Below are 25,529 nucleotides of genomic sequence, written 5' to 3' on the forward strand. Positions count from 1 at the left end.
TCCTCCCACCACAGCCTCCCAAGCAGCTGGGATTGGCTAATTTTTTCCTATTTTTTGTAGAGACAGGATCTCACTATGTAGCCCAGGCTGGTCTTGAACTCCTGGCCTCAAGCGATCCTCCCACCTGGGCCTCCGAAAGTGCTAGGATTAAAGGCATGAACCACTGCGTCCGACCTGGAAACTAGTTTTCAGAAATGCATGCTAAAGTATTGGGGATGAAATGTCATGATTTTTATAATTTGCTTTAAAATACTTTTGCTAAAATAAATGAATAAACAGATGACGGGAGGAGTAGAAGCAGTATGAAGGAGGGGAGAAACATGGTTATGGCTCAGGCATACACTTAGAATAACATGCAAACTCCCGACAGAGGTCGCGGTGGAGGCGGGGGTGCCCACCGTACCTGACCTGGACCACGCTTGCCTCTCTGCCCTCACCTCCTGACACTACCTCCAGCTACTGGGGACTTTTTCAAGTTCTCTCAATGGGCCAATCTCTTTCTCGCCTGGGGGCTTCTTACCGCCGGCGTATTGCCTGGTCCTGGCCTTTTGCAGGCTGGCTCCAGACTTCCGAGCCTGAAGGTCACTGCAGAAAGGCCGTCCCTGCAGAACTCTGAAGTGGGTTCTACTTCTCGGCTCCTGTTTGTTGTTGCTTGGTGGCACTTCCCACTGGGCAGGCAGTTATGTTTATGTTTACGTGCTATGTCTGTGCGTTGATGCTTAGCGTCACCACCGGTCCCCAGAGCCTGTGTTTATCGCACACCTGTGCCAGCCCTGCGCACAGCTGCAGGCCCCACTACAAGGGGCATTGCTGCAGTTGACTTCCCCCAACCACAGAGACAGCTGCGACCTGGGACCTCAGACCTGACCCAGATTCCGCCGGCGCTGGTCAGTGGGAAGCCAGGTCCCTCCGCCACCTCCCAGCCAGGTGACTGCCCCAAAGCCTGCCCACACCCTGGAGCCCCCCAGCTCGGGTTCTCCATCCCAACAGTCTCGGCCGCCTCCCCGAAAAACTACAATTCCCAGCAGGCGCGGCGGGGAGCCCACACTCCCAGCGTGCTCTTAGGCGCGGCCCGCCCCTGGCATTAACCCTTTAGTGCCTGCAGCCTGGCGGCGAGCCTACCCGGCGGGGGCGAGGTGGGAAGGGGGAGTGGAGAGACGGGGGTGCGGGACGGGCGCAGCAGGGCTGAAGAGCATGGGATCCGGGGGCCCTGGTGAGGAAGGCGTCCAGAGTTAACCGAGAACAGAGTCCCAGTTGTGGACACGGCGGGCATAGAGCGCCGCCCTTCGCAAAACTAGGAATCTGGATTTTCCTGCAAATCGAACCATTTCGGGACCCTGGTCCGGGCGGCGCTGAGCGGGCGGAGGGCGAGGTAAAGGCGTCTGCCGCAGCTAAATGCCCCCCTCTACCCGACGCACACCTTCGCCTTCGATCCGAAACGTCCGGGGACAGAGGAAAGTGGCAAAGTGGGCGAAGGCGAGGACGTGAGTACGGCTTCTAGGGGACCGAGGCGCTCAGGTGCTTTTCCGACTCCCCGAGACCAGGGCTCGGAGCTGGGAGCCCTTCCTGGCGCCCTGCCCTCCTCCCGGCGCTGGTGCACGTGTGGCGTTCCCTCCGTCTCGTCCTAGCCCCTGCCCTGACCCGAGCGAGCGCGGCCAGCGGGGGGTGGCAGGCTCGTGGCTGGCTGCGAGCTGGGCTCATCGCTTTGATCTGTGCGTGGACAGATGCAGGCGCGTCTAAGCGGTGGGGTGATGAGCTGCAGAGCTCACCCTGGGTGGGAGCGCAGGTGGGGGCAGCCCTCAGACAGCAAGAGCCTTTCAGATTGTGGGAGTACCGGGAAGAAACGACAAGACAACGAACGTGTGTGGGAGGGGGCTGCTCCCCCAGATAGGGAGATGGGGGGCAAAGACGGAAAGAACAAGTGAGTGACAACAGCCTGGGCCCAGCGAGGGTTTGGACTTTAAAGGCACCAGTGGTAGCCGATGGAAGGAAGGTATTAATGAGCAGGGCAGAGGCCTGTACCCTCCCCAGCCTGTGCTCCCGGTGCCCTGGGCTGTCCCAGCACTCTCAGAAGAGGGCAAAGGTGCAAGACAGGGACTGTGGCCAGGCCAGCACTTTCCTACCAGTCCAGCTGGCCACATCCGCCTCTGATCCTGAGTTCTCCTCTGTAAAATGGGGGTGATAATTCCTACCTCACAAGGTGCACACCTGGCTCAACCTGCTGTCCTCTTGCCCCCACAGGACCCTGCCGCCCGCCCCTCCCACAGAATGCCCGAGGGCCCTGAGCTGCACCTGGCCAGCCACTTTGTGAATGAGGCATGCCGGGGGCTGGTGTTTGGCGGGTGTGTGGAGAAGTCTTCCGTCAGCCGCAACCCCGAGGTGCCCTTTGAGAGCAGTGCCTACTGCATTGCGGCCTCAGCCCGTGGCAAGGAGCTGCGCCTGACACTGAGCCCTCTGCCTGGGGCCCAGCCCCCACAGGAGCCGCTGGCCCTCGTCTTCCGCTTTGGCATGTCCGGCTCCTTCCAGTTGGCGCCCGGAGATGCGCTGCCACCCCATGCCCATCTTCGCTTTTATACAGCTCCACCTGGCCCGCGGCTCGCCCTGTGCTTTGTGGACATCCGCCGATTCGGCCGCTGGGACCTCGGGGGCAAGTGGCAGCCGGGCCGAGGGCCCTGTGTCTTGCTGGAGTATGAGCTGTTCAGGTAGGGCCAGCACCAGGTGGGATAAACACAGTCCTGGGCTCCGCGCCTGGCTCTGTTAGTGCCTTGTTGGCCAACGAGGTGTGAGTCCCAGCCCCCTCTAGGCCCCAGTCCCCTGGTCTGTAGACCAAGACAGTGTCCCTGCCCTGGGTCAGCTCCCTGAGCCAACAGACCTGGAAATTCAAAACTGATGTGGGAGGAGAGATGAGGAGCCAGAGGAGGCTGGCTTTGGCACCGCCCCGAGGACTTACGGCCAGTTAGAAGCCGAGGCCAGTACCCCCCAGGAGGCTAAGAAAGGTGGAGGGGTTTTAACACACTAAGAAGTAAGGCTGGGGCCCGGCGTGGTGGCTCACACCTGTAATCCTAGCACTCTGGGAGGCCGAGGCGGGAGGATTGCTTGAGCTCAGGAGTTCGAGACCAGCCTGAGCAAGAGCGAGACCCTGTCTCTACTAAAAATAGAAAGAAATTAGCTGGACAGCTAAAAATATATATATAGAAAAAAAAAAATTAGGCGGGCATGGTGGCACATGCCTGTAGTCCCAGCTACTTGGGAGGCTGAGGCAGAAGGATCTCTTAAGCCCAGGAGTTTGAGGTTGCGGTGAGCTAGGCTGAGGCCACGGCACTCTAGTTCGGGCAACAGAGTTAGACTCTGTCTCAAAAAAAAAAAAAAAGAAACAAAGAAAAAAAAAGAAGTAAGGCTGGGCCTGGTGCAGTACACCAGCACTTTGGAAGGCCGAGGCAGGAGGATTGCTTGAGGTCAGAAGTTCGATACCAGCCTGAGCAAAGAGTGAGACCCCCATCTCTACCTAATAATAATAATAATAATAATAATAATAAAAAAGATTAGCCGGGCATGGTGGCGCATGCACCTGTAGTCCCAGCTACTCAGGAGGCTGAGACAGGAGGATCGCTTGAGCCCAGGAGTTTGAGGTTGCAGTGAGCTGTGATGATGCCATTGCACTCTAGTCTGGACAACAGAACAAGACCCTGTCTCAAAAAAAAAAAAAAAAAAAGCCTGAGCAGGAATTGTTTCAAGGGGGTGGGGAGGGGACTGTCTAGTGACCTGGTTTTTTGTGGTCTTGCCTGTGCTGCCTGCCCACTGGTCTGTGTCCTGTGGTCTCCTCTGTGACTGTTCCCTGCCTGCAGGAGGGTATAACAGCCCCACCTGGGATGTGATGCACGTCACCTAAGATACCACAGTGTTAGCCACTTCCTTTCCTCTAAAGAGGAAATGTGTAGGAGTCTCAGCTCGTGCCGGGACTTGCTCTAGGTGCTGGGGGCACAGCAGTGAACAGATGAAGGTGGTCCCTGCTCCCGCAGAGCCAATGCTCAGACAAGGCAGGGGAGCACAGAAACAAACAAGAGGAATTCAAACAGACAGAAGCCTGAGGAAAAATCCCACAGGCCAAGGAAGCAGAGAATGACTTTTGGCTGGGCGGGGGAGGGGCGCAGGGGAGGTGCCATTGGATCCAGCCAGGCGAGCTGTAGCGGAAGGCATGGGAATCAGAGATGCAAAGGCCAGGAGTAGACCTGGCGAGTTCCCACTTCCTGGGGGACGTTGCGCTTCCATTTGGTCCTTTGGAGACTTGGTTGCCCGTGGGGTAGGTCAGGGGCGTCTCTAATGCCACAGAAGGCAGTTGACTCCTGGCCTTCCCAGGCCTGAGCCCTGAGGGCATCCCCCGGGGAGACGTCTGTCTGTGGTCTTGGATTCCCCCCCTTCATCCTTCCTAGGGAGTCAGGCCACGAGCTAACCCTGCCAGCTGGCTCTGCAGCTTCTCTCCCACCACGAGCACTTCGAGCACTTCGGCTGTTTCCTTGTTCCTACAGCCAGGGCGTGTGGTGATCTGTTCCCCTCAGGGGCCAGAGCACCACCCAGGCTAGCCTTCCACTCGCACCTGTACCCCAGAACTTGTCTCCTGGCCCCCTCCTCACACTCCCCTCACACCCAGCACTGAGTCCCTCTTGCCATGGCCCTTTCCACAGAGAAACGAGATGCATTTCCTCTTCATGCGGGTGAGCTGAGACCCATGACCCTTGGAGGTGGGGTGGGGGCTGCCAGGGCACTCACTAGCCAGGACGCACGACCACACACCTGCTGCACAGAGACACACAGTCTTCAGAGTCTGAGGAGAGTGGAACCCACCAAGGTCAAATCCACATGTGGGTCAGACGTGGTGTAATCCTAGCACTTTGGGAGGCTGAGGCAGGAGGATCATTTGAGGCCAGAAGTTTGAGGTTGCTGTGAACTATGATGACGCCACTGTACTCTAGCCTGGGCGACAGAGGAAGACTCTGTCTCAAAAGAAAAAAGAAAAACAAATCCATATGCGGGCACTAACCCACCACAAGTCTTAGGGAGTTCCAGACTGCAGACACATCTGAGGTCCCATGATCACTTTGTTCTCAAGTGTCCTAAGGAGTCTGAGGCACTTTGGTGATAAACACACAACCACACACACAGACTCACATGTGTTCCCTTGAACACATTGGTTTTGATCAGTATTTTTCATCTTTCACAATGAATTTAAATCCCACATTATTCCCATTTAACAGATAGGAAAACTGAGGCAAACAGAGGGGTAACTGGGACTCCCAGTTTTCTTCCCCTTGCACCCAGAAACAAGTTCTCTCAGCCCTTCCCCCATCCCATGGAGGCTGGGATGGGTCTCATGCACCCGGGCTGTGTCCCTCCAGGGAAAACGTGCTACGAAACCTGGCGGACAAAGCCTTTGACCGGCCCATCTGCGAGGCCCTCCTGGACCAGAGGTTCTTCAATGGCATTGGCAACTATTTGCGAGCAGAGATCCTGTTCCGGTCAGCAGGCAGGCGGTGGGCACGAGGGCAGGGGTGGACCAGGTGTGCCCACCTTCCCCACTGCTTAGCAAGGCTCCCTATCCCCACCCCACGCCAGGCTGAGGATCCCCCCCTTCGAGAAGGCCCGAACGGTTCTGGAGGCCCTGCAGCAGCGCAGGCCGGTGAGGGTACAGGGGGGATGGCACACATGGGCTGGCACACTGGTGTTGACACGGGCTGGCAAGGGGACGGGTTGAGCCAAGTGTCTCCAGCTTAGCTCCACGACGGGAGGTGACGGGGAGGATGGACAGCCTAAGGCCCTACCGAGCTCAGAGGGGAGATGTGCCTTCTGAGTGGCCCTGCTCTATGCTGACAGCAAGGTCCTGCCCTTGCCCTTCCTCAGAGCCCGGAGCTGCCTCAGAGCCCGGAGCTGACCCTGAGCCAGAAGATCAGGGCCAAGCTGCAGAACCCGGACCTGCTGGAGCTGTGCCACTCAGTGCCCAAGGAAGTGGTCCAGCTGGGTGAGGCCTGGGGAGGCACAGATGGCAACAGCCTCTGCTTCAGCATACTGTGTAACCCCAGGGTGGTCGTTGTCCCTCTCTGGGCCTGACTCCTCACCTGGAGGATGGACTAGGCCTCCTCACTCGTCAAGTGTCTGTTTCCTGCGAGCTGCTCATGAGACAGTCAGGAGGATTCTTAAACCCAGTCCAGGATGGGGACGTCATGGCCCAGAGAGGGAAGACACCAGCCGAGGTCACAGCTGGAGGAGGGAGAGCGTGGCCCCTGACTCAGTCCATCAGCTTGTGTGGCTGAGGCCTGAGCCAGGTCTAACCAGGCTCCCCACTCCTCCCCGAGTCTGCCCCCTGATCTCCGCCCATTCCTCTGTCCCACAGGGGGCAAAGGCTACGGGCCGGAGAGCGGGGAGGAAGACTTCGCTGCCTTTCGAGCCTGGCTGCGGTGCTATGGCGTGCCAGGCATGAGCTCCCTGCAGGACCGGCAGGGCCGCACCATCTGGTTCCAGGTTTGGGCCCCACTGCTCACACAGGCAAATGGAGACCCCAGGGAAGCTGGTGGGGTGGAGACCTGTGGTTGCAACAGGGCAGGAGCTGGGGTCTTCTCCAGGTGGAGGTGCCCAGGGCCTGTGTAGGCTTCCCAAGGGTCACAGTGCTCCTGAGGGTCTATGTCCTCCCCATGCTTTGCCCCTCTGATCCTGAGTCCCAGGATCCCAGATAGTAGAGCAGCCCACGGGCAAGACAGCTTTGTTGACTCTTGACATTGGAGGAAGTGCCAGTTTCCTTCCCTTTGTGCCCTGGAAACAGGTTCTCTCAGCCCCTCTCCCCCATCCCATGGAGGTGGGGATGGGTCTCACGCACCCAGTCTGCGTCCCTCCAGGGAGCAGTGCTACAAAACCTAGCAGACAGGCTTCCTAGGTGGAGTTATACTGATTTGGAAGGATGTGTTTGAATCCTGCCTCTCCAAGGAACACTGCCTCTGCCCCAACCCAGGGTGATTTTTGAACTGTCTTCATTCGATTTTAGGGGGATCCTGGACCCCTGGCACCCAAAGGTAAGCTATTCCTAATGTAATAGGCTAAGAGAACAGAAAGGACTTCTTGTCTGCAAGGGCTCCAGCACCCTTCCCCTCCACCACCCCCTCCAGCCCTGGGCACCCCCAGGCAGAGTGGGAGTCTGGAGAAAGGGGCTGGGGCTATAGGACCCTCCAACCATAGCACCAGTGTCCTGCAGGGCGCAAGTCCCGCCAAAAGAAATCCAAGGCAACACGGCCGAGTCCTGAGGACAGAGCGGAGGTATGGCCTGCTCCTGCGCAGCCCGCTCCTGCCCTGGCTGCACCTGGGAAGGGCGGGGCATGGTGGGCTAGGCAACCTCTGAACTGCTCTCTGAGCCCCTCAGAGACCCGTGTCTCCTCTACCCAGAACCCTCCACCTCCAATCAAGGCCCCTTCAAGGACACGAAGGGCATGGAGAGACCCTCCCGAGAAGACCGCAACCCAGCAGCCTGAGGGGACCAGCCCCCAACAGGACCCAGAAGCTCCCACAGTCCCTGAGAAAGGGAGGAGGAAGGGGCAACGGGCCACCCCTGGTGGGCTTTCCTCAGCACCCGCCTCTGGGGAGGGAAGGGGCACCACAGACACTGGCTCTTCAGGAGAGGATGGGATGGCAGTGCAGGACCCCATGGACAAAGGTGGGGGGGAGGCCGTCGGGGCAGCCCGGCCTGGGAGTCTGCGCTAACCCTCTCGCCTGCTTTCTGCCTCTCCCCAGGCCGCCGCCGCAGACCCCGGAAGATTAAGGCCGACGCTCCATCCTTGGAACCGGAGGGGACCTCAGCCTCTTAACAAGAGGGTCTTCTTCCTTACAGCTAGCCTTTCCCTCTGTCTTGCCCTGAACCTGGGGGCCTGTCTGAATCCTAGAAGCAGGCGGCATCTCAAGGGGGCCCCTATGCCTCAAGCCCCGTGGCTGTTCCCTGTACAACTGCGATGTTTTTAATTGTACCCAACCTTCCATATTTTTAAAGCCCACGTGAAAAATGCTGTATTTTTCATAAACTGATAAATTTGAACTTATTGGCACTTCTTGGGTTGGCTGCACAAGGTCTGAGGTGGCCAGGTTGGAAGGGCTGCCTGGCTCTCGGAACAGGGTCTACTTTCTCAGCAAGGCAAACTGAGCCCCCATCCCAGACCTCAAGGCTCTGGCTATCAGAAGAGAGTCTGCCTTTGCAGGGACAGCCCCTTCGAGGTGGTACTGAGACCCTGGCCAGGCAGCCCAGGATCCTAAGCTCCTCCAGTCCAGGATTCTTAGGGCCCGTGGCTGCTCCCCCATCCAGCCAGAACCCACCCTCCCAGCCTCCTCTCCAGACCCGCACAGGAAAGGAACTTGTTATTTCATGGTCTCCAGGCAAGCTTTTGGTCACCCGAGGTCCCCAGTCTCTCGTGGGAGCTGCAACCCAGACCTTGCACACACAGGTGCCCGAGATCTCCCCCCCGCCCCCCAAGCCTGAGGATGGACCCTAAGGGGAGTGAGCAGGGGCTACCAGCGTGGTTCCTGATCCGAGGGTTTATTACACAAGAGGCGACTGATCAGTGCTTCAGGATGGGGAGGCAGCAACGAGGAGTCCCCAAAGCCTTCCACAAACAAAACCCCACCCTAGGGACTCAGTTTTCTGGAGGCTGAAGCACGAGCAGCAGGGACTGCACTTGGAAGGGAGAAAAGGTGAGCTTCAGGCGGTTGTCCTGAAGGGGCAAGTGGCCAGCAGGATCTCGCCGCTCCAGGAGGTCACAGCTGGAGAACAAGAGGGGCGGTGAGGGCTCTGTGAGGGCGGGACTCCTACTCCCGCCCCGAGCCCGCGCCGCGACTCACAGGATGGCCTCCTGAACGGGCAGCGAGGTGTGCAGCCAGCTGTCCACGTGGCTGCCGTGGGCCTCATACAGCCTCAGCACTAGCGCGCGGCTCTGGCTCTCGGGACCGGTCTCCGCCTGGGGAGGGAGGCGGGCGGTGGGCGGGGCCTGGCTCAGCCCGGAGCCCCGCCCCCAGCCCGCTCCGCCCCTTGCCTGCTTGACAGTCTCCAACATGACGGCAGGAGAGGACACGGAAAAGGCACTCCAGGAGGTGGCGGGCGCTGGGCCCGGGACTGGCAGCGCCAACAGGGGGAAGTTGAGGCTGTAGGCAGCACGGATAACTCCAGCATCCTGAAAGGAGCCTGGGGTACAACCGGAAAGCGACGCCGATGGAGAATGGGGGCCACCCTCCCAAGCCCCTACAGGGGGCAGAGGGCGGGCCAGGCTGCTGGGGTTTGTGCTCAGAGAAGGGCAGAGGTGTCTAGGGCTGCAGGAGGCCCCCCCATCTCCAGCGCTCACCCTTGTGTGGCATCAGTGCATAGGTGAACTCATGGCGTCCCACGTCAGCAGTGGCGTCGGGGGCCTTAGGCGCCCTCAAGCTGAGGTGAGGAGGGTGGGTATGGATCGGGCTGAAGCTGCTGGAGTTCCACCCCAGGAAGACCCACACCCCCACGCCAGCCCCCGGGCCTGCTGGGTACCCACTCACAGCGAGAGGCTGAGGACGCTGCCTCGCACTGACGCGCCATACTTGCAGTCGTTGAGCAGGGCCAGCCCGAAGCCATGCTCTGACAGATCCACCCAGCGGTGGGCCCACACCTGGAGGGCAGATCCGAGACCCACTTGGTGGCCCCATTCCCCTCCTTGTGCTCCCAAATTCCACAGCTCCTGTCACTAGGATGAGAACAAGCTCTGGAACCACAAGATTGAATTCCAGCTCCCACTCTAGGAGGCCTTGGGCATGCCACCCAACCTGCCTAAGCCTGTTTCCTCATCTGTGAAACGGGGATATAAATGATAGTACTTACCCACCAAATGGTCATAAGTATCACACTAAGTGGAAAGCATTTAGCACAATGCCTGGCACACATGTTAGGAAGCAGCAGTGTTGATCCTCCTCCTCCTCCTCCCCACCCCACACCACACAGCTAGTCTCTCCCCAGTCAGGGAGGAGTCCAAGCCCACCCCTCACCCCTTGCAATGTCAGACCTCAAATCGAGCCCAGTCCCAAGAGGTGTTGTAGTGGGTGGGCCGCTGCAGGTGCCCAAACTGGATCTCATAGGTGGCCTGGGGACAACGCACACGGGCAGGGAACTCCACCTTGAGGAACTTGTGGGCCTCATGCCAGTGCACCTGGGGGTGGGATGGAAGGTGGGGGCGAGGGAAGGGAGGGACACACACAGGCCTGGGGCTGGCACCTTCTCACGAGGCGCACCTGGGGAAGATCACCACCGCCACCCTGCCCCTGCTACCTCAGTATGGAAGCGGACATAGGGGCAGCCAACATCCAGCACCACCTCCTGGCTGAGCCGACTATTGGGGGTGAGCTGCAGCAAGAACCAGGCACTGCCCCGCAGGCCGCCCTCAGTGCCCACTGCCAGGGTCCCTGCCTGGCCCAGCACGGGCTTCCTGTGGGATGGGGGTGGGAGGCACTGAGCCAGGGGGGCTTCTGTTCCCAGCACCCCACCACCCCCAAGTCCTGCCCAGCCCATACCGTGTCTCTAGGTGGTAGTCCATGACGTCCCAGGCGTCCCAGTACAAGGGCACATCATCAAACAGCACAAACTGGTTCCCCACAGCACCCTCAGCAATGGCCTCCCTAGAAGGACATGGGGATTGGTGCTTTACAACCATATAGCTTCGCTCTCTCTAGCTGCGCTTAGTGGGGAGGGACAGAGTGAACAGACCCAGGGGACAAGGACCCCTAGCCCACCCTGCCTTGTTCTATGTGTGGGTCCCAGCCCAGAGCCACTGTGGGCTGCTGTGGGCAGTGTTGTGGCCATGAGACAGAGGAAATGGGATCTGGGACCCACTTGCTAGGCACTGAGAAAGGACGGGGAGGAGTTGGCACCTGCCAGAGGCCACCAGGACCAAGGACGTCAGGCGGCCAGTCGGGTCCAGCCTCACTCGGATGATGCCATTGTCCAGAGTCACGGAACCGTCAGTCTTGGTGAAAGGGGGCCGTGAGGCTGAGTCTGTAGGGACTTCACCCCCATCCCCACCCAACCCCCACCTTGCCACTTGCTCCAGGTCGGAGCTCAGGATCTCCAAGTTGTTAGAGCACCCCAGGACAGCTCTTGCCCTGCAGGACCTGCTGGGACTCACCTCTTGCACTACGAACACAGGCTGCTGGGGCAGCAGGGGCTGCAGCGAGATGGGGGCAGGAACAGGAGCATAGCCCATGCTGGGCACTGTCACCAGGGCTGGGGGTGAGGTCTAGGCATCAGTGCAGCCTCCTGACCTTTCTGGAACCTCACTCAGGTCGGGGTGAGGGTGATGGAGGATGTGGCTACTATACTCCAGCCTGGGGCACCCCAAGGCAGAGATCCCCAGGGGTGTCCCTGACCTCATCTATCTGGCCTCGATCCCTCCTAAGGTAGCAGCAACCCTTCCCTCAGCTCATACCTAGGCTGTGGGCCCCGCCGGGCTTGGGCAGGGCCAACACTTCCGTGCGCTTCCAGGGCAGCGTGTTGACAATGAGGAGGCCCTCGGGACCTGGTTCCCCAGCACACAGGGCTGTGGCTGCAGTGCTGAGCAGTGCATTGCCATGGGAACGAATGTCTGAGAAGAGATTAGCTGGTCATGGGTGGGCAATGGGTCTGGGATGACCCCTGAGTGTTCCCCTAGGGTTGGAGAGAGTGGCGGGACTGCTGTCAGCCTCACCTGCGTAGTGGCACATGGCATCCTCTGCCACCAGCTGAATGCAGCTTCCAGTCACCACATCATGGAACTGGTTCAGAAGCAGGAGCCTGCAGGGGCCAAGGGCAGGGATGGGCAAGGCCAGGAAGGACAGCCACAGAAGCGTCTGGGGTGAGAGCTCAGGTGGGCGGTAGGGGCAGAAGCCAGGCTGACCTCCAGAGGTGCTGCAGCTGGGCTGCTGGGTACAGGAACTGGGTGCTGCGGGCCAGGGCCAGGCTACTGAGCAGCTCCACGTCATGCAGGATCCGCTCACACTCCCGGTTCCCCTTCTTGATCTGAGCCCAGGTGGGAAGATCAGTCGGGAGTCTGCTTAAACGTGCCAGATGCCTTCCAAAGCCCTCCCTTGCTCAGAGCCCCTGATGGCTCCCCAGGGCCTCCTAGATAAGGCCTTTTGCAGGTGACCTGACTCAAATGACCTCCCTTTCTCCCCTCAGCCCAAACTCCTGTTTCTTTAGGGATGCTCAGTCCTGCCTCCTCCAAGCTCTCCTGACCAACCCAGCTCTCGGTACTTCTCTCCTCCAAGCTTCTCCCTGGAACATGAGCCTCTTCCCCCAGATCTGGGCTGGGCTTTCTCCCCTGCTTCCTTCTCTGACCCTCTGCAGATCAAGAGCACACACTCCCTGCTTGACTCCACAGCTTGCCCCTAACCTGGGCATGGGTGGTGTAGGTGCCATTGTGCAGCTCCAGGAAGAGCTCCCCGACCCACGTGCACAGCTGCCCCGAGTCACTCTCCAGTGCCGAGAAGAGTTGCTTTGGAGAAGACAGCTGCACCCTGAGGGAAACCACAAGCCTTGGTGGCTCACCCTCCTATGCCAGAGCAGACAATCGATCAGTCCCAACAGAGAAGAGCTACTCCAGAAAGCTCCCCATCCACACAACGCCAGGCCTAGACACCCCGGGAGAGCTGCTCTCTCCGATGGATTCAAGCTTCTTCCTCTTCCCACCCTCAGCTTTTCCCCAGCCCACCCCCAGGGTGGGAGTTTGGAGGAGCCAGTGGTCCAGGACTGGAGCAGGACAAGGCCCAGCGGTGGGCTTGGGCCACTGTCTGAGCGGAAGGCAGGGCTCACAGCAAGGCTGAGGGTGGGGCTGAAGGCCAGCTGAGGGCTGCTGGAGGCCCAGCCTGACCTGGGCAGCCCATCCGTATCGCGCAGCCGCGTCAAGCGGTCCAGCATGGTCTGGGTGGGGCCGCCGCCCCCATCCCCGAAGCCAAAGAGGAAGGCACTATGGTTAGTCCTCCCCTTGTCCCGGTTGTTGGTCACAGTCTTCAGCACCTGGACAGGTAGGGGCAGGTCAGTGTGGGTCAGCCTAGGACAGGCCAGCCCTCTCCAGCCTGCCCCCACCCCCACCACTAAGTATCCGCTCACCTCGTCCACGTTGCCCTGCATCCCATAGGAGTCGCCAGGTGGAAAGTGGACCAGTACATGGGAGCCATCCAGCCCCTCCCAGAAAAAGGTGTGGTGCTACCGGTGGGGAAACAGGCAGGAGAGAACGGCCAGAGTCAGGGCTGAGGCAAACTCAGTCCTGCCCCTGCCTGCTGTGCAACCGTGTTGGAGGCCCATCCTCTCTGGGTGGGGGTTTGGTGGTCTGTCCGGGACTCCTCAAATAAGCCTGGGGAGAGGTGAATGGGCGATGTGGGATGGAGGCCGACTCTGACCCTGACCCCCCTGGGTGTGCTCACCGGGAAGGAGTTCACCAAGTTCCAGCTCAACTTCTGGGTCAGAAAGTGCCTGATGCCACAGCCACGCATGATCTGGGGGAGTTGTGCTGAGTAGCCGAACGTGTCTGGCAGCCAGAACTGGAGGGAAGAGGGCCCTTGGAGGCTGGGAACCAGGGCTCGGGTGGAACCACCCCAGCCTCAGCCCCTCAAGGACTCTGGGTCAAGCACCAGCCCCCCTGCCCACAGCCCAGTGTAGCAGCTCCCAGCCTACCTCAGTACACATCTTCCCAAACTCCTGCAGAAAGAAGTTCTGGCCCTGCAGGAACTGCCTCACCATAGCCTCTCCACTGGGCAGATTCCCATCCTGGCAGTGAGGGAAGAGGGAGGCCGGAGCTCAGGCCAGCCCCATTCCCTGCAGGAGAAGCCGGGGCTGCTCTGACACAGGAGTTACAGCCAGGTCCCGGGAAGGGTCCCTCTCCTCGCTTCAGGCCTGTCCATCTGCCTGAGCGAGGTGCCCAGGACTGGCCATGCAGACAGCCTGTCTCGGTGCTGGAGACACTCCCCGCCCTTGGAGTCTCAGGCCTTGGGGCTCCAGGGACTAAGGAGCCCTGCCACAGACAGGGTGTGAATGGCCTGCAGGTCACCAGCGCAGCCAAGGGGGGCCTGGGCCGCAGGAGGGAAGGCCATAACCGTATGGACCGAGGCTGAGGAGGTGCCAAATACACTTACCATCTCCACCCAGGTGCCCCCCACGGGCACAAACTGCCCGCGGCAGGCAAACTCCTGGAGCTGGGCATGCAGACCGGGGTAGTGGCTCTTCACCCACTCGAGCTGCTGTGCCTGTGGGGCAGATGGGGTGGGATCTGAGCCAGGAGTAACGAGGACCCCACCCAGGGCCGAGCATCTGGGGCCCAGTGAGTGGCTGAGGGTGGGGAACAGACCTGCCCCTCAGGCCTGAGACGCCCTCAGAGAGCCCCAGGAAGTGCCAGGTGCCTCCCCTGCCCCCACACTGCTGTCCCTCTGACCTGGGAGCAGGCAAAGATGAACTCAGGGTTCTGTTCCATGAGCTGCACAGCTGTCACCCAGCTCCGGGCACATTTCCTTATGGTCTCTTTGAAGGGCCAAAGCCAGGCTAGATGGGGGTCGGGGGTAGAGGGAGCAGCAAGGTCCTGACAGGTCTCTGGCCCCACCCCTGCCCCGGCATGCTGACCAGGCCTAGGGTCACCTATTCCCTTCTCCCGTCCCCAGCCCTTCACTCTGGAAAACCTTGTGGCACCCTTCCTAAGCTGTCACTTCAAACCACTCCTGCAAGAGGGGAGGAAGAAATGGAGAAAGGAGACCGGCAGAGTCAATTTTGGAAATGGAGGCCCCTGGCCATGGGATAGCCTCAGTCTGAGGCTGAGATGTCCTCCAGAGGATCCCATGAGAGGCAGCAGGAATTACCCTGCCCTTGAACGTGCTGAGGATACGCTGGAACAGGGGGCACAGCTCCTGGATGGACCCATCTGGGCCAGCTGTCCTGCGGGAGGCACTACAGCCTCTCCTGGCCTTAGGCAGTTCCTTCCTTACCAGCCCAGAACCCCCACACCCTACCCCACATCTTGGCACAGCAGAGAAAGCCCTTGTTCTGTGATTCAGAAACTTTTACTTGCATCACACTCAATACCTTGGGGAACTTGCTAATCACATGGCTCTCTCACAAGCCTCACAGACACTGCAGATTCTTCAGGTTCAAAATTGAACTCCTGATGCTCCCCAGGAAACCCGCCCCCTGCGTTTGAGCCCCCATCTCAATAATTCCACATCACTCCTCTCTGAGGACTTAGGTCCCCTTGTCAAACTCCTGCCCATTCTTGCTCAGTTCAAGGTCACCTTGTCCCAGGAAGCCTCTCTGGAATCCCCCTAATCCAGCTGAGTTAGGTGACTCTTCTGGGCTCTCTAGCCCCCCACACTTACCCTCACCGTGGTACCAGCCGTGCCTGACAATTCTATGATCACCAATCTCTGGAATCCTACCCCCCAGTATCTATTAATAGCACGGGGCCCCATTAGGCATCAGACTTTGTCAAAAGAACAAATGAAGCCATAGCTAACAAAGCCCACAGTCCAGTCCCCCAGCTCCACCTTACAGATGGGCAAAACTGAGGCCCAAGAGGGGCAAGAGCTTGCTGAGGATCACGCAGTGCTTCTAAGGCACAACCAGGGATTCCAGGGCATTCCTGCCTCTCCAGCCAACCCAACCACCTGCAGGCCTACCTGTATCAATGTGGCAGTGCCCTATGGCATGGATGGTGTGTTGGCTTTCACCACCACGTTGGCCAAAGAACTTGGACGCCAGGGCCTGGGCCACTGGGAAGGTCTCGGGCCGGGCAGGGTCACACACATTCACCATCTGGTTAGCTGTGTACAGGGCCTGGAAGCTGCGCTGGTTGTCCTCCCCGAGACCCTACAGCAAGGTTCTGCCCCTTAATCCCCTTTCTCAAGCACGGCCTCCAGAGCTAGGGTCCGGGGGGTCTCCCAAGGGTGTTCAGCAGAATGCCCCCACCTCCACCCCTTTGCTCCTGCTGGCCCCCACTCAGCACCAGTTCCGCCTCCCCTTTACACAGGAAAATCCTCTCAACTCTCAGGCAGGAACCCTCTCCCTGCTCTGGATTCTGAGTCTCACTTATCTGACCTAAGAAACCACCACCCTGGAGCAGGGATCTAGGGGGTGACAGGGAGAACGGGGGTGTCGAGTACCTTGGCTATGCCCAGTAGCAGCTCCAGATCCACTAGGAGCTTGTGGACATCCCGGTGGAACACGGCCAGCTCAGCCCGGCTCAGCTGGAACGTCTTCTCGGGATCAGGGGCTGCAATCATGCTTCCCTTCCCAGCCCCCAGGAGCCCATTGCAGGCCACTTCCACATAGAGGGTCAGGCTACAAACACAAGGAGGCAAGGAACTGGCAGAGGACTCTGGGGACCCAGGGAGGGAGGACCCGGGGAGGGAGCACCCAGCAGGCATCCATCTGACCCCTCCCCATTCGCCTCCATGATCCACCCCGCCGAGGACCCCACAGTGTGTCAGCTGTGCACACGGGCTGCGAGGTAGAAACACCAGACTGAATCCTGCTGATGAGTGGTCTGCCTCAGTCAGGGAAAAGCAGTAACAAAGTGTGGAACTGTGTGAATTACACTGCTGTTTAGCCTTCTGTTTCCCAAGCTGTCTTTGTAGAGCCCTGCCTTAGTCTGGAAACCCTCTTTGCATATTAAAAGCACCTTTGGATCTCCCAGGCTGGACCTTCTAGATCCTAAATCCATCAGTCAATATGGGGTGGGCCTTTCACTGGAGAAGCCTGAGAGGTTGTGGTGCCGCTCTACTCAGACTTCCTCAGGGAAGCCCTTCTGACCCTCCTCCTACCCCTCAGCTAAGTCTAGAACAGATTCCTCATATCTAGCTCCCAGAATTTTCTTTCAGGGCCTTCATCAATTTTGTAATTATATGAGTAGATCTGTCTCCCTTTGCTGTCAACATCATTCAACACCATATTCCCAGTGTCTGGAGACATCTCAAACACAGTGTTCAATAAAATATAAAATACACTAATGCCTAAGAAATGTTTTTAATGGTGTCATAAAATGCCCATGGTATAATATGGAATGTAAAAAATCAGGATGAGAAATATCAAAGAAATACGATCTCAACTAGTAAAAACTATGCCTCAAAGAAATACTAAGAACATGAATGCTGAGATGTTAATGATGGTCATCTCTACTCTAGGTGGTAGGATAATAGTAGTTATTTACTTCTTTGAGTTTTCTGTACTTACCACAATAAAGCAAAAGTTATTTTTATAGTTAGGAAAGAATCATGCTTTCTAAAAGCAAACTGTGAGATTTGAGGACGGTTGTGCTGGAGATGGGGTACTTCTGAGATCACTCTAGGCTCTCAGCTCCTCCTTGCCTGCTGGTACCCCTCCCCCACAGTATTGGTAGACCAGCACATAGGGACTCACCCACCTTCGGGGGTCTCCTTCCCCCAGCCTGTCTGTCAGGATATAGCTGGTCTTCTCACCTTCTTTGGTCAAACCCTGGCAGGGAGTGGAGTGAAAGATGGGGCCTGAAGCCTTTGGACAGTTCAGGTGAAGCATAAACCAAGGGAAGTCAGGCCTCTCCACCTGGTCCCCAGCTCTGGGTCCTCTACCCCAAGCAGGGCCAAGACTGACAAACCAGAGACCCTGGTAGCAGGTGCCCCACCTTCCACAGCAGCCAGCACCATGACCACCAAATAATACTTGTTTACCAGTGGAAAAGCCCATGGTCTTTTTTTTTTTTTTGGAGACAGAGTCTTGCTCTGTTGCCCAGGCTAGAGTGCCGTGGCATCAGCCCAGCTCACAGCAACCTCAAACTCCTGGGCTCAAGCGAGCCTCCTGCCTCAGCCTCCCAAGTAGCTGGGACTACAGGCATGTGCCACCATGCCCGACTAATTTTTTTCTATATATTTTTAGCTATCCAGATCATTTTTCTATTTTTAGTAGAGACAGGGTCTCACTCTTGCTCAGGCTGGTCTCGAACTCCTGAGCTCAAACTATCCGCCCGCCTTGGCCTCCCAGAGTGCTAGGATTACAGGCTGGGAGCCACTGAACCCGGCCAGAAAAGCCCATGGTCTTTAAGGGCCATGGACAGGAGTTAGGAGGCCTGGGTGTGGCTTCTGCACTCCTGAATAAATATCTGAGGGGAAACTCTATAAAGTCAGGGGTAGGTTTGCCTCATTCCCTGCTACATCCCCAGTGCTTAGCACAGGGTCCAGCTCAGAATAAACACCATGAGACACGTGCTGAGCCAGAGAAGGGAGGGAGAGAATAGCTCTGCCTTCTTTTAGCACAAGAAGAAGTCCTAACCCCAGATTGAGAGTCAGTCCAATTTGAAATGGAAGCTGTGTGAACCTGAGCAAGTAAACTAACTAACCTTGATATATCTGTTTCTTAATCTGCAAGTGGGCATAAAGAGCTACCACAAAGGATTGTAAGGATTAAACCCGATACGGTTGGATGCATGAACAAGACACTTAACAGTGGTTATATCTGAGGAATGGGATGGGGTGGTAGGGAGTGATTCATTACTTCAGGGGAAGAAGACTTAACAGTTTTTACTTCCTACTATCTAGAACTGTTTGAAACAATTTTCCCCATAAACATGAATTACATTCGATAAAAACTGGTTTATCGAAAACCAGAGACCAATTACACAGAAGCCCAAGTGGCAATTTCCCCAGTACCAAAATCCTGATATCACCCTGCAGACAGAGCCACTCAGCTGTGGCTTCTCCAGAGATGAGGGCTGAACAGTGGTCACATCTGACCTTAGGGTTGGGATCCTCACCTGGACAGGTTCCCCATCGCGCCACACCAGACCTTCTCCATCACTTTGCCAGCAAAGGTGAACTTCCTGGCCCACCCATGCCTCTGGGATGGTCAACTCCACCCGGAACCAGCAGGTCCACCATCTGCAAGAGAGCCCTTGTGATGGGCCTAGAGGTGGAAACCCTGTCCTGAAATACTTCCTTGAGTTAAAAGGTCAGCAAGAGATTGAGACTTTTTCCAAGAATCTGTAGCATCAACAGGGACTCAGATTTGAGCCACAAGCTAGGAGCAAGGGCTGGGCAGCAAGGTGAGGGAAAGAGGCAGAGAAGTCAGGGTTCCATGATCCGACCTCGGGTGCCCTTCCTAAAGGGTATGCAGACAGCGGGGATGGAAGAATGGAAATTTTCCCCTCAAGACTCTGAGGGACCAGGGTGCTGTTCCCAGCAGAGGGTGCTGCTCCATCTCTTGTAGCTGTCTAGGGCAGGTGGCCAACCCAAGAGGCGTGGCAGGGGCTGGGTAGGGTGCCGGGTGTGGGATGTGGCCTTCCCTTAGGCCCGCGAGCCCCTCCCTCCCGCTCGGCGTTACCCACGTCGGTCCGAAGCTGTCGCCGACCTGCGCCGGGCTGAAGTCCTGCAGGACTGCCTCCTGGTAGGGAAGCCTCTCGGGCGTCAGGAAGCTGGAGAGCGCAGCCACGGGGCAGCTTTCCCCAAAGAGCCTGGGCGGGAGGAGCCGGTGGGCGCGCGCTCGGGGCCTCCCCTTTTCCGACCCTGGGCCAGCCGGCCGGTGGGGACGCGCTTTCCCTCGATACGCCGCTGAGAGGCCTGCCTGGCAGCCCCACAGCACATCCCACCCCCTACCCCTTCCTCCCGGGACCCTGCCCTGTCCGCGGTGGGCACTTCATCCCGCGGCCCAGGTGGCGGCAGCTTAGGTTTCCCCCCGGAAGGCTGAGGCGCACGGATGCGGCCGGACGGCTACCCAGACGAGGGGCCACACCTGCCGCGGAGGTTACAGTCGGTAAAATAGAGCGGCGACACGAACTTCTCCACCCGCTCCAGCGTGGTGCGCCAGTGCTTCAGAGCAGGCGCCCCCGCCATCACCGCGCCCCAGCTCCTCTCCCCGGAAGGCCGCTGGCATTGCCGGCGCGGTCCACCGACTGAAACCAAAGGTTCCGGCATCTGAAGGGCGCCTTCCAGCCCCGGGCAGCTTTCCTTGCGACACCAGCGGCTCTCGGAAGCCCAGCTGCCGTCCGAACTTTGAGCCAGGAGTTGCAAACTAGAAGCTGCGCTTTGGAGGCTCTCCTGTCTCGCCCAAGCTAGTTGGCTATAGGGTAAATCCCTAAATAAAATGAGAAATTTGACGATTAAATCTCCCGAAGGTCCTGGGACAGAGACACGGGACCATTCCGCAGAACAGGCAGGAACCTTGGCTGCTGCAGACCCAGCCTCAGAAGCAGCAATCAGAGACCACTCACTGGCTCTGGCTACGTCCGTGAACACGAAAACTGGTGTCTGCTTAACGTGGAAGGAGGCCGCCCAGGATGTGTGTTTTCATACTGACTGGAGGATACGGTGTTAAAGAGCAGAGAGGATGAGCTCCAGTGACCCTAGCTTCCTCTGTTACACGTTTTAATTCATGTGTATGTTGCTAACTCTTGCCCATCACCAGAAACTCTGCAAAGATTTTGAGACAGCAGATCATGGTCACAGCACTGAAGAGTCCCATAGAATCTTCCCTGTCATTTCACCAGACAAGTCTGTAGAGTCCAGGGAAGCCCTAATGCCAGAAACAGACCTCCAATTTCATTCTCATCCCAAGTATTCCACTGGCAACTTTACTTTTTTCCTCGTGGGGTTGCCAGAGTCCTTGTCTATAAAATCATTAGAAAGAAAAAAATATATACACAACATTAGCCCTGATATTTTAATGGAAATACTGACCAAGTGTACAACATTTCAAATGCCAATCACATGGAAAGGTGACTAAGTACAGAATACCAAATGTGATTTAAAATAAAGAACTTTCTGCTGTATATAATGCAGGTTGGGTTTAGAGCATGGAGCTTACATGTCAGACAGCAGAAGAATAAAAATGCTGCTTGTGAAAACCCTGGCTGCAGGTAAAGCTCCCTCTTCTGTTGGTTGCATTGGTGGGTTGCGGTTTTCTCCTGAACTGGCCATGAAACCCTATCAACCTGACCTGCAGGAAGGTGCTCTGGAGCTATCACTGTGTGGGGGTGGGAGCAACAGCTAGGGCTGCCCTGGTCACACCCCATCAATTTCCCCTGTAGTTCCAGGTCAACATCTTTCTTGAGGGAGCACGGCGGGGGGATAGGGGAATTGTCGCTTAGAACACCTCAAGATCTCTTCCCTCACTGAACACATTACCACTCTACCTCCAAGTCAGGCACTGTCCCAGCTTTGCCCTAGAATCTCCCTCTCCCACAAGACTTTGCCATGCTCTACTGTGGAGCCAAAAAATTTGTTTTTCTTTTTGGTGGTGGGGGTTTTAATTAAAAAACAAAAACAAAAACAAAAAACCCACACATAAAACACTGTTGGTTACAACTAAGACTAGGGTAATAGTTGCTGGAGAAAAATCCAGCGTACTGGGAAGGACTCCATTGGTCTTTGTTTAGAAAGTCCAGGCTAACCACATACAAAAATCCTAATCACTCATGTTTAAATGTCTGCCAGTTTAAATTTATGTAATTAAAAATATATATATCCCATGTGCAATTACTAAGGAAATGTATCAAATCCTCTCCCTCCCAACCCCATTTATACCACACACCTTATACACACTTCTTTCAAATACTGACTTGGTATTTAAGTTGTTCACCCCCATCCCCAATAAGGATAAGAAAAAATATATAGAAATACAAACTACATAGCTTGACAACTTACCCAAATATAAAATATTTTCAAATAGCTGAGCAAGGGAAAAAATATGTACTAAAAGAATGGAAGTATCTATATTAAAATTTTGGAATATTTTGATTTGAGACAAGTGCAAGTGACTTAATTATTTAAAATAAAATCCTGTTCGTACCCTGGATAAGGAACTGAAGAAAATTCCCTGCTTCACAATAGTTCTCTGGTGAGGACAAGGGACTTGGGTTGAGAGTTTATTCCTTAAGTAAGAACCAAGCTTTATTTATTTACAAAAAAAAAGAAAAAAAAGTTGGGGTAAGGAAGACAAGTTTTACACAAAAGTACTACAATGGTAACTCCCTTTGGTAAAAAGTGTAATAAATGTCTTGTACATCTGTTCATAGGTACTAAATCTGAAGCCACATAGTACTATGGTACACAAGAAGCTAGAGCAGTTATGCTAGCACATCAAAGCATATTTCTTTAATAAAAAATTGACAGTATGTACATTATTTACAAAAAAAGAAAAATGAAGTTAAAATTGTGTGTGTGTGTGTGTGTCAGAGAGTAAAGCTGGTGGATGGCACTAGGGTAGACTAGTAAAGAAGCAGGTACAAAACAGTTCCACGGGAGCTAAAAAGGATGACTGATTTGAACTTGAGGTTGAGAACCAAAGGAGAGAGAAAGGGTGGGCAGCAAGGGATTCATCAGGAATCAAATCCACAAGATGATCAATTCCAAAGCCAAACTGCAGATCCCGGTAAAACCTAATGGGTGTTTTTAAATGTGCTCAGGTGACCAGGAAAAAAAAAAAAAAATCAAATCCAGTTTTTTTTTCCTTTTGGGGTAGAGGAGAGGAGCAGTGACCATCACAGTTACAATCCATCTGAGCATTAAGTCCTTCCCCAGCACCTCCATCCAGCCAAATATGAACAGCATCCAATTCCCTCATTGAAGGTCAGGCCACAGGAGACTCCAGTCTTAGCTCTGCTGGTGTGTGCAAGCAAGCTGCTTGTCTCTGTGCTTGCATGGATTTCCTTCCCCTCCAGGGTAGGCTAATACCTAAACCCCCTTGGGAAAAGTTCCAGCTCCACCTTTATAAAGTATTCATGTTTCTTAAAGGTAGCCCACTTGGTGCCAATTTGCACCAGCCACACACAGATCAGGGTGGCCATGTCCCAGAGAGGCCCAGTGAGGCTTGAAAGGCATCTTCCTTGTTTCTTCAACGTATGTGAGTATACATGCTCACACACACACACACACACACCCTCAAGTTATCTGCTCTGGCTTTGCAGTTAAGGGGCTTTGAATACTGTGCCATATTTGACACGATACTTGTTAATGCTCACAAAATGTAGGGTCTCTGTATCACAGGTGGTGGTACAGGGCACCAGGCCCTCCAGCCCCTCACCCATGAGCCACTTGCTGGTCTCTGCTGCCATTTCACGGGGCACATGCTCCTTGGTCCATTTATCTACCCAGGCCTGGAACCTCTGATGTAGACGCTTGCTTACACGCTCATGGGACTGCAAAACAGAAAAAGAGGACAAAAAAAAAAGAAGTAGGACCAAAAAAAGCCCTTCAAATTCAAAGCTCAATTTTCTCCTAAAGTAGCAAAGATGTGGACTCAAGTCTTAGATACTACTGGTTAGTTTTAAAAAAACAAAAAGGGGGAAAAAACGATTCTGTTTAAAGAGGAGAATTGAAAGAGGTAAGAACATAGGGCATGTCTGAATGCTCTATGTTCAATAGGAAATTAAAACCCATAAACCCCCAAGAAATGCCAACATAGGCTCTGAGAACAAGCTCACTGTTCAATCTTAGCATACATCGGTTATAACCTGGAACATGTTAAAAATACAAGTTTCCCTGGTTCTACCAATCTGCATTTTAAACCAGCAACTCAGCTGATTCTAATGTATGCTGGGTGAGACACAATAAGCCACAGCCACTGGTCATTTCTGTCAGCATGGTAACATTCACTTCTAAAGACAGTGTCAAGCAAAGGGCTTAAAACTCACTCTTCCTTCACTGTATTACCCCACCCTGGCCAGCAGAGTACAGGCACAGCAGATCTTCAGTAGCACTATGTTCCCACCTGTGCACTCAGCAAGTATTTACTGGAGCCCACTTGCAAGGTATAGTAGGGGATACAAAGATAAAATTGGTGTTGCCCAGCTCCCCAAAGAATTTGAATCACCGATATGCAGACAGACACATAACACACAGCAGTTACACTCAGTGCCATGAGAGAAGTACAGTTGACACTTAAACAACACGGGTTTGAACTATATGGAGCCATGTATATACAAATTCTCTTCTACCGGAGACAGCAAGACCAGCCTCCTCCCCATTCCTCCTCTTCCTTGTCCTACTCAACGTGATGATGAAAATGAAGACCTTCATGATGATCCCTGTCCACTTAATGAATAGTAAATATATTTTCTCTTACTTATGATTTTATTAACATTTTCTTTTCTCTATCTTACCTTACTGTAAGAATACAGTATATAATACATATACAAAATAAAATTAATAAACTGTTTATATACTATTGGTAAGACTTCTGGTCAACAGTAAGCTATTAAAGTTTTCAGGCTGTCAAAAGTTATACATGGATTTGACTGTGTGGGGTGGGAGAGGGGTCAGCACCCCAAGCTCTGCGTTGTTCAAGGGTCAACTGTACATTAAACTGCTTGCCCAACACTCCCCCTTGAATGTTTCCTAGTTCTTTCAAACTTAACGAGTTCAAAATAGAGTGTTTCACCTGCCCCCTAAACCTGGTAACCCTTTCCTATTATCAGATGAACCCCTAAACTTTCCACTTACGCAGAAACAAAAAACTACTTACCAACCCAAAAATCAGTCAGGCATCAGCCTTGATGTCTTCCTTTTGTTTACCTTCCCCACATTGATCCAGCATCACATCCTGTCAATTACATCTCTAATTTTTTGGGTTTTTTTTGAGACAGAGTCTCACTCTGTCACCCTGAGTGCAGTGGCATCATTGTAGCTCACTGCAACCTCAAACTCCTGGGCTCAAACAATCCTGCTCCCTCAGCCTCCCAAGTACCTGGGACTACAGGTATGCTCCACCACACCCGGCTAATTTTTCTATTTTTAATAGAGACAGGGTCTCACTCTTGCTCAGGTTGGTCTTGAACTTCTGAGCTCAAGTGATCCTCCCACCTCAGCCTCTCAGAGTGCTAGGATTACAGGCATGAGCCACCATGCCCAACCACAGAACTCTAAATTATATCTACAATCTAATTCCTACAATTCTACTGTCATCCTAGTAGTATGGATGGCCATCACATCTCATTTGGACAAGAGCAGCCTTTTGAGTGCTTTTCAACTCTGTACACATACCCACTCCCATTCTACTCACAGTAGTCCTAAGTCCAAGCTATCTTTGTCAATGATGTCTCAAGGTACCTCTGACAAAATCCAAACCATGGCCTACAAGACAAAGTCTATGCTGTCTATCTTTCTAACTTCATAGAAGGTATGAGGGCAACCTTGAGCCAGAATGGTGATTTTAGTTTAACATGCCAAGTCCTTTCCTCTCTCCCAGTCTTGCACTTGCTATTTTCTTTGCCCTCAACTTTTCACCAGGACAGCTCCTTGTTATTATTCAAACCTCAGGCATCACCTCCTTAGAGAAGCCTCCTCCAATGAAACCAAGGCCTGCGCGCCAGTTACCCTTGACCACTTCATCTGATTTGTTTCTTTGATAGCACACATCACATGACCCTCTTTGTTTTAATTCATGGTGGTAGTCCCAGGGCCTGGCATAACACGTGGTACATAACGTACCAAGAAAATTTCGAAATTGAGATATAATATCAAAACAGGATTCATAAATGCCAAAGATCAGATACTGCCTGAAATGTAAATGCTGA

The 25,529-nt window shown here is 54.9% G+C and overlaps 3 protein-coding genes and 1 long non-coding RNA gene across 17 annotated transcripts in view; 2 read left to right on the forward strand and 2 right to left on the reverse strand.

The window, feature by feature from the left end:
* The first annotated feature begins 706 nt into the window (after positions 1-706).
* NEIL1 (nei like DNA glycosylase 1) lies at positions 707-8,068 on the forward strand. 8 transcript variants are annotated; one of them, XM_045532504.1, is made up of 10 exons: positions 707-927; positions 1,299-1,484; positions 2,242-2,702; positions 5,394-5,513; positions 5,611-5,674; positions 5,896-6,013; positions 6,386-6,537; positions 7,031-7,058; positions 7,238-7,299; positions 7,426-8,068. In XM_045532504.1, the coding sequence occupies exons 3-10, from the start codon at positions 2,269-2,271 to the stop codon at positions 7,738-7,740; spliced, it is 1,293 nt and encodes a 430-aa protein (XP_045388460.1). In that variant the 5' UTR covers positions 707-927; positions 1,299-1,484; positions 2,242-2,268; the 3' UTR covers positions 7,741-8,068. The 8 variants fall into 8 exon arrangements, with proteins under 8 accessions (XP_045388460.1, XP_045388469.1, XP_045388451.1 ...); XM_045532550.1 differs by lacking the exon at positions 707-927 and having other exon boundaries at positions 956-1,484; positions 7,426-7,591; positions 7,771-8,068; XM_045532560.1 differs by lacking the exon at positions 707-927 and having other exon boundaries at positions 1,136-1,484; positions 5,914-6,013; positions 6,386-6,513; positions 7,426-7,591; positions 7,771-8,068.
* A 479-nt stretch (positions 8,069-8,547) lies between these two features.
* On the reverse strand, positions 8,548-19,899 carry MAN2C1 (mannosidase alpha class 2C member 1). 5 transcript variants are annotated; one of them, XM_045532452.1, is made up of 26 exons: positions 19,751-19,892; positions 19,347-19,472; positions 18,777-18,900; positions 17,415-17,485; positions 16,156-16,333; positions 15,673-15,862; positions 14,442-14,548; positions 14,146-14,256; positions 13,688-13,780; positions 13,438-13,554; positions 13,124-13,219; positions 12,885-13,030; positions 12,408-12,531; positions 11,913-12,034; positions 11,724-11,809; positions 11,466-11,621; positions 11,166-11,263; positions 10,912-11,006; positions 10,555-10,659; positions 10,313-10,469; positions 10,050-10,193; positions 9,550-9,659; positions 9,363-9,442; positions 9,057-9,205; positions 8,866-8,981; positions 8,548-8,787 (listed from the first exon to the last, which is right to left on the reverse strand). In XM_045532452.1, the coding sequence occupies exons 1-26, from the start codon at positions 19,849-19,851 to the stop codon at positions 8,661-8,663; spliced, it is 3,129 nt and encodes a 1,042-aa protein (XP_045388408.1). In that variant the 5' UTR covers positions 19,852-19,892; the 3' UTR covers positions 8,548-8,660. The 5 variants fall into 5 exon arrangements, with proteins under 5 accessions (XP_045388408.1, XP_045388404.1, XP_045388416.1 ...); XM_045532474.1 differs by having other exon boundaries at positions 8,554-8,787; positions 10,912-11,044; positions 11,166-11,276; positions 19,751-19,893; XM_045532448.1 differs by having other exon boundaries at positions 10,912-11,263; positions 19,751-19,893.
* On the forward strand, positions 19,296-20,864 carry LOC123624606. The gene is made up of 2 exons (XR_006730175.1): positions 19,296-19,405; positions 19,701-20,864. It is a non-coding gene; the product is annotated as an uncharacterized LOC123624606 (long non-coding RNA).
* A 1,020-nt stretch (positions 20,865-21,884) lies between these two features.
* SIN3A (SIN3 transcription regulator family member A) overlaps positions 21,885-25,529 on the reverse strand; it is a 60,966-nt gene continuing 57,321 nt past the window's right edge. For all 3 annotated transcript variants that reach the window (XM_045532418.1, XM_045532438.1, XM_045532427.1), the window contains one exon: positions 21,885-23,153. In XM_045532418.1, the coding sequence (XP_045388374.1) occupies positions 22,923-23,153 (231 nt within the window). In that variant the 3' untranslated portion in view covers positions 21,885-22,922. The remainder of the gene's footprint in view (positions 23,154-25,529) is intronic.

The sequence above is a fragment of the Lemur catta genome, chromosome 1 (genome assembly GCF_020740605.2).
Source record: "Lemur catta isolate mLemCat1 chromosome 1, mLemCat1.pri, whole genome shotgun sequence".
NCBI classification, from domain to species: domain Eukaryota; kingdom Metazoa; phylum Chordata; class Mammalia; order Primates; family Lemuridae; genus Lemur; species Lemur catta.